Source organism: Chiloscyllium plagiosum, chromosome 42 (genome assembly GCF_004010195.1).
Source record: "Chiloscyllium plagiosum isolate BGI_BamShark_2017 chromosome 42, ASM401019v2, whole genome shotgun sequence".
In the NCBI taxonomy this organism is placed as follows: Eukaryota; Metazoa; Chordata; class Chondrichthyes; order Orectolobiformes; family Hemiscylliidae; genus Chiloscyllium; species Chiloscyllium plagiosum.
In genome coordinates, this window is record NC_057751.1 from 520,817 (window position 1) to 532,949 (window position 12,133).

The following is a 12,133-nucleotide window of genomic DNA, read 5'->3' on the forward strand; positions in this document are numbered from 1 at the left end:
TATTTATAATGGATATGATCTATATGGTTTTCCAGAAAGCCTTTGACAAGGTGCTGCATAGGAGCTCTTAAATAAAATAAGAACCCATGGTATTTGGGCCAAGATATTGACACGGATAGAGGATTGGCTGACTGGCGAGTGTAGAGGTAAAGGGGTCTTTTTCAGGATGGCAGCTGGTGACCAGTTCAGTTCCAGAAGGGTCCATGTTGGCATCACAGCTCATCACATGATAAATTAACGATCTGGATGAAGTAAGTGAGGGCATTGTTGCCGAGTTTACAGATAACCCAAAAATCGGTGAAGAGGCAAGTACTGTTGAGGAAGTAGGGAGAACTTGGACAGGCGAGAAGAATGTTCAAAGAAGTGGCAGGTGGAATACAGTGTGAGGTTATGCACTTGGGGAGGAAGAGGAGGTGTGGACTAATTTGTAAACGTGGAAAGGCTTCAAAAACCTGAAGCACGTAGAGACTTGGGAGTCACACTTCAGGATTCTGTTCAGTTTAACATACAGATTCAGTTGGCCAAGTTAGCATTAATTTCAAGGGGGCTAGAAAACAAAAGCAGAGATGTGTTCCTGAGGTTGTATCAGGCTCTGGTCAGACCCAGTTTGGAATATTGTGAGCACTTTTGGGCCTTGTATCTAAGGAAGGATGTGCTGGCATTGGAATATTCAAGAGGAGGTGAAAAAAATGAAGGGCTTGTCCAAAGGAGCAGTTGAGGATTCTTGGTCTGTACTCAATCAAGTTTAGAAGGCTGAAGGGGGAATCTGTTTGCAACTTAGAATACTGAGAGGGATGTGGAAAAGATGTTTCCACTCGTAGGGTGAGGACCTGATGACAGATTCTCAGACGAGAGAGACAAGACTGGAGAACTGAGATGACAACTTTCTTCAGCTAGAGGCTGGTGAAAATGGGACTGATTGCCATAGAGGGCTGTGGAATTACTGAATGTATTTCAGACAAAGATGGATACTTAATTTGTAAGGGAATCGAGGGTTACGAGGCAAAGGGCGGAAACTGGGGTTGAGAAACATGTCAGCCATGGCAGAGCAGACGCGATGGGCTGAATGGCCTACATCTTATGGTCTTAGGCAAGGATAAAGAGAAATGAATTTCAATTCTATGTTTTAGTCAGTTTCTACAGACAGTGATAACAGTGCCCTGGATCTTTCTCAACAACTTTTCTTTCCTTTGTTATAGCCCTGAAACAATCAATGTGTGGCACTTCTATAATATCTGATTCTCCGGTTGTTTGAAGATCGATCTGACTCTCGTCTAGCACACTGAGATTTCCTTCACTTGTTCAATCCCAGCCAATGCACATCTTTTTGTTTATATACAGTACACCCTTGTCTAATGAGTCTTCCAGTGATGAATGTTCCCCCAGCCTCTTCGCAAAGCATCTCCTCCAGAAATGAGGTTAGGTTCCCCCTCCTGTGATACTTTCCAGACTGCTTCTCTGACCTTGCCACTTTGGAGGAGCTCCACATGCATCCACCTAAATTAGTATTACAGACTCTCAGGCTAAACAAAAGTGATAACAAACTGTGTCCTCTTTGACCTTACATTGAGCTTCCAATCTGATGTCTTGTCCAGCAACAAGGCAGTTCCCTTCTCTTCGTCTATCAGGATGTGCCATTATTAATAAATCCAAGGGTCAAGTTCCTCCCTTGAAAGATGAGGACTGTGGATGAATTCGCTGGGTGCATCTCTTGTACTGAGTTTAGCCTTGTGTCTTTTTCAGATGGGGGTCTTGAGGAGTTGGTAGAAGAACTAAACAGTGGAAAAGTGATGTATGCTTTTTGTCGAGTGAAAGACCCCAACTCAGGATTGCCCAAATATGTCCTCATCAACTGGGTAAGTATCAAATTACAGCACAGTATTGCTCATCTTGAGTTGACTCAATTGTCGTTATTGAAAGATATTTTCTTGTCCTTATCTGAAGATGATTGATGAATGGTCACTGTGCTGTGAAATCCTGCTAATGCAATGATTTTTCTTTGGGAGCCATTCTTTAGCAAAGTCCTGCTTTGCACATTCTCTGACATTTCGTGTCCCTCCTTAACCTTTTGTGTCATATCTCCTCTAGCATATGTTTATTCTGTGTAACATCATAACTCTACAAGAATCAGTTTTAAATCCTTTTCCTATCTTGGAATCTATTGGTCAGTACAGTTTCCAAGAGAGCCATGATGCTTATAGCCATGTTTTCTTTTCATTTTTGAGGGACACATTGTACTGCAATTGTGACGATGCTATCACTTTGATGTTATTTTGTCTTGGTTTTGCTTTTGAAGAGAGGTTGTAAGGTAGTGGTGCGAGTAGTCTTGAAGAAACTAAACAATTTATAAGCCTTTGAGGTTTATTTTAAAAGTTAGAACAAAGGAAGCAGCCTGGATGTGGCCAGCTCTCTCAGACCAGGTTCTCTAGTTTTGTTTTGTAGTTTTTAGGCTAAGTTTTAAGCAGAAGCCTTTGGGGTCTCAAAAGAGTTGGAAGCTTCAGTGAATGTCTCCCAGCTGCTACTTTCTCTGAATATTTTCTTCATGTTTCTTCCTTCTGGACTGGAGAACTGCATATAAGAATCTGTTTCTGTGTTTGCCTTTTTGCCATAGGTTGTGTTTACAGGATGTTACTAGATTGGAACAGTTAATTAGTAATAGCTATTTATTATTCAGTTAAGTTTTCCATTTGTTAAGTTACTCTAAATTCCTCTTTCTTTTGTTTTGATTTTAAGTGTAATGTTGAAATAAATTGTGTTTTGCTTAACGTTGAGTAGTTTGACCAGTTGCATTGCATTTGGAACACGGCACTTCACATTGATGTTCAAAATAAGGAAAAGTTAGTGTCTTGGCTACCTTCTTAAAACGTTTTGTGGGGGTCTGGCCTAATCTGTAACATGTTTTATTACTTGTAATGGGACTCCGACCACGTGACATTCACGTTCAATCTTATTTACTTTGCCCTTTCACTTCAGACTGGTGAAGGAGTGAAAGATGCCAGGAAGGGGTTGTGTGCCAATCATGTCAGCACTGTGGCCAACTTTCTAAAGGTAAGGTGTGTTCAAATATGGCAGTTCCAGGTGTTCAATATCGCTCCAAATGTTTATCTGTTGATTTTTGTTTCTGCCTTAGCTAATTTCCTCTTTATGTCATGCTTTGTTACCTTCAGACTGGACCATTTCAATGGCGTCCTCGCTCGCCATCCACTTTGTAAACCTCAACTTTTCCCAAACCTCTTCCACCTGACCCAAGCCTTGTTCACTTACCACCTCAATGCTTGCTAAACAAACCTGGCTCCAGTTACAGCAAAATCCCACTTTTAAATTCTCATCCTTGAGTTCCAGTCTCCCCGTGGCCCCATATATTTCCATCTGTATTTCCATCATATTCCCAGCCCTACGACCTTCGAAATCTCTTGCTTTTCCAATTCTTGTCTCATGCACATCCCTGATTTTCTTCACCTCACCATTGTCTTCAGACAACTAGTGACTGAAGTGTAAAAATTCCATCTGCCTTTTAAAGCTGACCTCTTTGACCCAGTTTTGGCTCACCTGCCATATTCCTCAGTGTTAAATGTGATTTCCTTACTCTCCTCTGAAGCAGCTTGGCGCATTTTGCTTCATTGATATGAGTAGGTGTCAAATGTTTACTTCTCTCTAGGGTGCCCATGTTACTATCAATGCTCGTGCCGATGAGGATGTGGAACCTGAGGTGATCATTAATAAAGTGGCCAAGGCCTCGGGTGCTAACTACAGCTTTCATAAGGAGAGCTCCCGCTTCCAGGACACTCAGCCACAGGGACCCGTGGTGAGTCTGTCTCGATGAGAGAAAGCAGAGCAAGGCGGTGTGCAAAATGAATCCAAGTGATGGTCAGCGGTATTTAGGATCTGGTAGGCGACATAATGATGGGAAGTGAAGGCAAGTGAGAGGTTGGTGTTCTGGGATTGAGTTGTACCTGACCCTCTCCAAGCCACACTGCTCTGGTGTCAACCAAAGAGTTTCCAGGATGATACTCCGCACTTTTTCCGACACAGTCACCAGATTGACTATTACAGATTGAACACACAACAGCATAGGGAGACAATTGCATACTCAACACAAAGCAGCACAGAAAAACAATTACATGCAACACACAACAGACAAGTCATAGAATTATATATTGAACACAAAACTGTCCAAACATAAATACAGACTGAACACTGCACGACAGCACGGAACAAATCCACCTAATAGAAATTGAAATACTATATACAGACAACTCCGTTTCATATGCCGACTTGTGAATTTCACCATTAAAGCTGCAGATTAAGTTAATCTAGTGGACAGAAAATGTTTGGGCAACGCAAAGACCCGCGGGGTCATTTTATTCTTGCAGAGGTATATGTGCGGAGTGAGCAGCCAGAGGAAGTGGTGGAGGCTGAGCAGTTGCAACATTGAAAAGGCATCTGGATGGGTATAGGAATAGGAAGGGTTTAGAGGGATATGGGCTAAATGCTGGCAAATGGGACTCGACCAGATTTGGATGCCAGGCTGCTGCTGAAAAGTTGGACGGAAGGGTCTGTTTCTGTGCTGTATGACACAGTGACTCTCTGGATGTTTGACAGAATTTTGATGAAGTGCTGAGTAAAAGCTAGCCCTGTCCCCTCCACTGGAAGGACGTCAGCCTGTAGTTAAAAACATGAAGGTCAAGAGGGCTGGTGATGGTGCCTTGTAACATTCTTGAGTTGGTGTGTGACAGACTGGTCAATGGCACATGCTAAGTTCATAGCCTCCAAATACATTCCAGTCTCTGTATTTGTTCTTGCAGAAGGTGTAGGCCTGTGTTGGATTGGTGCTGACCAGTGACTGTTCCTCTCCAGCACTTTGCCCACATATTTCTGCATCTAAGGGAAACCCTAGACCTTGTCAGTAGTGAGCACAAGACATGGTTGCAACTGTCTGTGTGATAGCAAGGATCAGTGCTCAAATGATGGGAAACCTGATGCTCTGAGCTGTCCCTTCTGAGATCTAACTCTTGTAACAGGCCAATGATGTCAATAGAAACTGGGTTCAAAGCTGATGGTTATGTGGATTGGCAACCTGTTATTACAACTCCATCCTTTTCTGCCGTTTTCTTCCTTCAGGGTTCCGTTTATAAGAAGACTAATGCAATGTCAGAAATCCAAAGTGCGAACAAAGCAAGTTTCTGGGCACAGACCCAGGTAAGGGTTTGGTTCTGCACACTGTAGGATTGATGTTGGTCATTAAAATTTAAAATATAAGTACTAAGTTAGACTGGAGCAGTGCTTTTTAGAGCAGTAAGACTGTGCTATTTTCTATAGATTAAGGTGCAAAGATGGCCTTTAGTAGAGCGATGTGCTCTTCCTGGTCGGATGTGAATAAGAACAAAGAAGAAAGAAAATTTACAGTCCAGGAACTGGCCCTCCAAGCCTGAGCCGATCCAAATTCACTGTCGAAAACTATCGCCCAATTCCTAAGGATCTGTACCCCTCTGCTCCCCACCTATTCATGCATCTGTCTAGACGCACCTTAAATGAATCTACCGTGTCTGCTTCTACTACCTCTGCTGGCAACGCGTTCCAGACACCTACCACTCTGTGTAAAGTACTTTATGCATATATCCCCCTTATACTTTTCACCTCTCACCTTGAATGCCTGACCTTTCGTTATTGAATCCCCCACCCTGTGGAAAAGTTTATCTCTATCCACCGTGTCTATACCCTTCATGATTGTGTAGCCCTCAATCAGGTCCCCCCTCAATCTTCTTTTTTCTAATGAAAACAATCCTCACCTACTCAACCTCTCTTCATAGCTAGCACCTTCCATACCAGGCAACATCCTCGTAAACCTTCTGTGCACCCTTTCCAAAGCGTCCACATCCTTTTGGGAATGCGGCGACCAGGACTGTACACAGTGTTCTAAATGTACACAGTGTTCTAAATGTGGCTGAACCAAAGTCATGTACAATTTTAACATGACCTGCCAGCTCTTATACTCAATACCCCGCCCTCTTGACCACTCTATCCACCTGTGCAGCAACCTTAAGGGTACAAAGTTGCTTAACTCCCAGATCGCTCTGCTCATCAACCTTTCCCAAGGCTCTTCTGTTTACAATATAGTTCGCTCTAGAATTAGACCTTCCAAAATGCATCACCTCACATTTGCCTGGATTGAACTCCATCTGCCACTTCTCTGCCCAACTCTCCAGTCTGTCTATGTTCTCTTGTATTCTTTGACAGTTCCTCTATGCTTTCTGCTATTCTGCCAATCTTTATATCATCTGCAAACCTACTGATCAGACCACCAATGCCCTCTTCCAGATCGTTTATGTATATCACAAACAACAGTGGCCCCAGCACTGATCCCTGTGGAAAATCACTGGTCACATGTGGGCGGCACGGTGGCATAGTGGTTAGCACTGCTGCCTCACAGTGCCAGAGACCCGGGTTCAATTCCCTCTTCAGGTGACTGACTGTGTGGAGTTTGCACGTTCTCCCCGTGTCTGCGTGGGTTTCCTCCGAGTGCTCCGGTTTCCTCCCACAGTTTAAAAGATGTGCAGATTCAGGTGAATTGGCCGTGCTAAATTGCCCATAGTGTTAGGTAAGGGGTAAATGTAGGGGTATGAGTGGGTTACGCTTCGGCGGGTCAGTGTGGACTTGTTGGCCCGAAGGGCCTGTTTCCACACTGTAATGTAATCTAATCTAAATCTCTCCATTTTGAGAAACTCCCTTTAACTGTTACTCTGTCTCCTGTTGCTCAACCAGTTCTTTATCCACCTAGCTAGAACACCCTGCACACCCATGTGACTTGACTTTCTCCATTAGTTTACCACGGGGAACTTTATCAAATGCCTTACTAAAGTCCACGTAATGACATCTCCAGCCCTTCCTTCATCTATCAAATTGGTCACTTCCTCAAAGAACTGGATTACGTTGTTAAGGCATGATCTCCCCCACACAAAACCATGATGCCTATCACTGATAAGCCCTTTCTCTTCCAAATATTAACAGATCCTATCCTGTACATTCTCCAGCAACTGTCCCACCACTGACGTCAGGCTCATGGTCTGTAGTTACCTGGAATATTTCTACTACCCTTCTTGTACAGGGGGACAACGTGAGCAACTCTCCACTCCTTTGGCACTTCACCTGTGTTTGAGGATGTTACAAAGATATCTTGTCAGGGCCCCAATATTTCCCCTCTTGCCTGCCTGAGCAACCTGGGATAGATCCCATCCAGTCCTGGGGATTGTACATGTCACTTCTATCCCAGATTCTGTGTGACCCCAGATCATGACTGATCCAGAGGCTGGATATTGATATCCCACTATAGTGGTGGACCATGTGAGTTCAGTTAGAAAACTCTGGGAAGAGGCTGGTTTTAAAGCAGTGGGTTTATTGAGCCCTTATTGAGCCCTTATCCTGTTTGTAACTCCAACCACACACCAGCAGTTTTAACCTGTCAGCTGCCTGTTGTCCAAGCGACTAAGAGCAGTGTTTAAGAAGGTTGAATGCCACCACTTTGCTGGGGCCATACAGAGGCTAAGAAATGCTGGCCTTGCTAGTGATGGCTAAACCTTGCTGTTGAAGTGCTCCCTGATGAAGGAGCAGAGCTCTGAAAGCTTGTACTTCAAAATAAACCAGCTAGACTATAATCTGGTTTTGTGTGATGTTTAACTAACTTTGTCTATATGCAAGACAGCAGGAATGGAGCAGTATTTGCCCTCTAGCCATGCTTCAAGCTTTGAATCTGAACTATAACTGGACTGCCTGAGGTCACAGCAAGTATGGCAGGATGGGATCCCCTTGAGATCAGTTGTGGTGGCTGCTGGCATTGGATTTACCTTGTCTACCTCACAGCAAACAAATAGAAAACTAATGTCTCCTATTTTTAATCCACAGATAGATGAAGAAAAGCGAAGAGAAGATGATAAAAGGAGGAAGGCGCTGGAACAGGAGGGCTTAGAAAAGGAAAGGACGGAGAGGGAACGCAGAGAGTCTGAGCTGAGGGAGCAACGCTTCAAGGAGAGGTCTAGTCAGATCGACCAACAAAAGTAAGTCATAGCACCTTGTCACCTTTGCTTCTTTGGATGGTAGCAACAGGGTCTGCTGTTTGATTTACAGCATTGGAATGTTATGGACCAGACCAGACTCCCTCAAAATATATTCAGAAGCCTGTCCAGACCTGAGTGTTTTCTTAATTTAAAGGCAAGTGTAAGGTGTTGCATTCAAATTGCAAACAAAACACTCTTTCAATTGAATTTCAGCAATTTCCAAAGATGCCAGTGGCACTCCTGGCCATTGTTAAATGCTGTGTGATTGCCACAAATATCTCCCCTTTCTTGCCAGACACAGGCAACTTAACTCTATCTTGTTACCAATTCCAAATGCTTTGCTTTGCTCACTTTCTATGAAACTCCCGAAGTGACTTGCACCCCCAGGAACTTGAAACAACTGAAAGAGTCATAATTACACAACACACACCCGATTTAAACAACCGAATGCAACTCCCGAAATAAAAAAAAACACCAACACTGGACACTCAGTCTTTTTGAGTCCAACAATCCTAAACCCCGATATGGAATTAGAGATTTTGATCCTGACAAGAGCCCCAATTTGCTACGGACCAGACTGAACCCCTTCAAAACATATTCAGAAGATAGTTTAGACCCCTTTTCTTACTTTAAAGGCAAGTGTAAGGTGTTGGGTACCCGATACAATTTGACCGGTCAAACTACCAATTTTGAAGCAAAACATTAGTTTCTTCAGATACTATTGTTAAGATACAACAAAAGAAAGAAGATATTGAAATATTGAAGTCTATTGGAAAATTTAACAGAATAATAATTTTACTATTAAACAGTAACTGTTCCAATGTAGTAACATCCCAGAAACACACCCTTGGCACGAGGCAAGTTCAGAAAATGATTTTGTCTCCTATGCAATTCAAGCAGCAATAGAAAAAACATGAAGAGAAAACTGGGTAGCAGAGAGATATGTACTACAGCTTTCACCCAGCTCCAACAACTAGCAACAAACTCTATTGAAAATTAAAATACTAAAAATCCTGCTTTTGTGGGAGCTTGCGCAACCCAGTTAGGTTACTTCTACACTTTTTTTTTCCTCACAAGCCTAGGGCATCTCAAACTGTTTACTCTCATGGCTTTGAGTAGACAGCCATGTACCTCTGCTGTAAACACTGTTTAAAAAGAACCAGGACAAAATAGACCTTAATAAAATATCATCAGGGAAATAGGAACTTCAGCCCAATAGCTGTGCACGCATGTGTCGTCTTCATGTGGTTTTACTTCATTCTTTCCATCCATATCCACAGAAATGCATGATGCAGAAACAGGCCATTTGGTCCAAATAGTCTCCTCTTCTCACCCTCCACTCTTGCATCTTTTCCCTTGTTAAATAAATTCCTCTTCAATGCTGTATACCTTGCTGCAAGCACTCGTTGTCTCACTAGTTTTATATCATCATAATCCTCATGATAAATAAGTTCTCCCTCATTTCCAGTTGAATTTGTTGCTGACTTCTTGCCGGTAATGACACCTAGCTTTGTCGTCTTCATGCAAATCTCTTCACACTCGGATGAGCTCCTGGTAATCGGGCTCTGTGTACTCCTGCATCATGCCAGCCTAGAGTGGCAGATTTTGCCAAAGTTGGCATTGATACGCATCACCTAGGAGTGGAAACACTGGGGCCATTTGTTACAACATGGCAGTGAACCCTTCTGCTAATTAAACCAAATACACAGAAAAGCTCACCTTGCCTTGTAATCTGTTAAAATATGAATGACCGAGAAATCCCAAATTTCACTATTAATTAAATAATATCAATTAATTCCTTAACTCCAAAAGTAAACATGCAACAACTATTCCCAATTCTAAGCCCCTCTTTCTTTTAAATGCTTGTTATCTGACTCCAACCCAACAACAATATGCTACTCCAATAAAAACTATATTAAAATTGCATCAACTTAATTTGAAAACCATACAGCAGCTGTCGTTGTCGGTGCCTGTCTTTCTGCTGGAGATCTTCCTTAGTTGTCGTGTTTCTTTTCACTAGTGAGATGTTTCTTATGAAAATGGTAGCTTTGATAGTGTTTTGCCGGCAGTTACTCTGGCAGTTGGTTTCTGTCTAACTTTCAAAATGCCTGATCCATCCGATTGTCTCAATGGTTTGAAGTTGGTAAAAACAATAAATTCAAACTCAATTGGGTTTTCTATCCTGGGGCATAATTTAAACTGGTTGAATTCAAATTGTTGTCAAAACAGCAAACGACTCAGGTATCTGTTTTACAGCCAAATGTTACATATTTTCCAGTCTGATCTGAGACTGCTTGGCTAGTTATATAACAGGTGCTTGTAAGGTCTCAGTGCAAAACAACATTCACTCTCAAAGATACAGTAACTTCATAACACTTTGCTAGAACAGTATCTTAGGAAGGATTAAACAAGGGAACAGCACTGAAACAACCCTTTGACCCACCAAGGCTGTGCTGACATACAATGTTTTCTTGAATTTAATAACATTTTGACTCCATGAAGTCCTTTTTCCTGTCTATTCTTGTATCTGTCAAGATGCATCTTAAGTGTTGCAAGGTTCAAAAGAAGTGGAAAAGGGAGTTCTGTGTAGACCAGACAGAGCCTCACCACTTGTTACACGTTGGAAGATCACAAGCCACGATGTGAAGGGTTACAGTAATCTCTGATAAGTATGGGTAGGGAGGTAGGAACAGACACAGAGCACAGTATAACACTTTACCAAAGCAGAATATAAGAAATCATTACAATTACAAATCATACAATTACTTGATAAAGCTTTTCTGGAAGAATTGAAGGAGGGTAACAATTAGACATCATCAATTCCTCTTGAGTATCAAAATTCCCATTTTCAAGGTGTGAATCGCAGAAATTGTGCTCAATACAGTTTAAGGCGAGTCTTTATAAATGACACTGAGAAAGTCATTCTATTTCCAAATGGATGTCCAAGTCATCAATCTACTTGTAGAAAACATTTGTCCCTTTGTTCTCAAATTCACTTATTTTTTTCATCTCTGCAGGACATTCCAGAAGAAACAAGATTCACAGAGCAGAGAGTATGAGAAACAGCGCTGGGTGAGTATTACCATTCACTGATGAATATCTGTTCTGGAGAAAGTGAGGACTTCAGATGCTGAAGATCAGAGTTGAAGAGTGTGGAGCTGGAAAATCCCAGCCGGTCAGGCAGCTTTCAAGGTGCAGGAAAATTGAAACTTATAGAGCATAAGCACTTCATCAGGAATGAGCTCATTCCTGATGAACAGCTTATGCTGGAAACGTCAATTCTGCTGCACCTCAGATGTTACCCAACTGGCTGTGCTTTTCCAGCTCCACAATTTTCGAATCTGCTCGAGTGTAAATATAAAATGACATTGGGCGTTGACTGTCTGTCTGAGGTTTTAATGTGTAACTCTCTGTTAGAAATGTATATATTTTTAATGGCATATTGATAAATATATGGCAGGTTTTGCATCCAACCTTTTTGTTATTCATCCAGTATGTCTTGTACCCACAAAGCAGAATAAATCCAGTACAGTCAATTAGTATCCACAAGGGGGAGCGGGGGGGCTATACTGGTTGGCGTCATAATGCACACAGAGGAAGGTGGTTATGGTTGTTGAAGGTCAATCATTTCCACTCCAGGGCATTTCTGTCGGAGTCCCTCAGGTCAGTGGCCTCTGACCAACCATCTTCATTGTTCAAAGTTTGTGCGAAGATTTGTAGCTCGGGTGCTCGTTGTTGTGGTTCTGTTCGCCGAGCTGGAAGTTTTTGTTGCAAACGTTTCGTCCCCTGGCTCGGCGACATCATCAGTGCTTAGGAGCCTCCTGCAAAGCACATCTTTGATGTTTCCTCCGGTGTTTATAGTGGTCTGTCCCTGCCGCTTCCGGTTGTCAGTTTCAGCTGTACGCTGTAGTGGTTGGTATATTGGGTCCAGGTCGATGTGTTTGTTGATGGAGTTTGTGGCTGAATGCCATGCCTCTAGGAATTCCCTGGCTGTTCTCTGTCTGGCTTTCCAGGTCTGCAGATGCTGGAGATCAAAGTTGAAACTTTATTGCTGGAACAGCACAGCAGGTCAGGCAGCATCC

General features: G+C 42.6%; 1 protein-coding gene across 4 annotated transcripts in view; it reads left to right on the forward strand.

Moving 5' to 3' along the window:
• dbnlb (drebrin-like b) overlaps nt 1-12,133 on the forward strand; it is a 39,546-nt gene that overhangs the window by 9,193 nt on the left and 18,220 nt on the right. For 2 of the 4 annotated variants that reach the window (XM_043681174.1, XM_043681173.1), the window contains exons 3-8: nt 1,744-1,856; nt 2,974-3,048; nt 3,659-3,805; nt 5,122-5,199; nt 7,900-8,051; nt 11,069-11,123. In XM_043681174.1, coding sequence (XP_043537109.1) covers nt 1,744-1,856; nt 2,974-3,048; nt 3,659-3,805; nt 5,122-5,199; nt 7,900-8,051; nt 11,069-11,123 — 620 coding nt within the window. The remainder of the gene's footprint in view (nt 1-1,743; nt 1,857-2,973; nt 3,049-3,658; nt 3,806-5,121; nt 5,200-7,899; nt 8,052-11,068; nt 11,124-12,133) is intronic. The other 2 variants (XM_043681175.1, XM_043681176.1) reach the window with 2 other exon arrangements.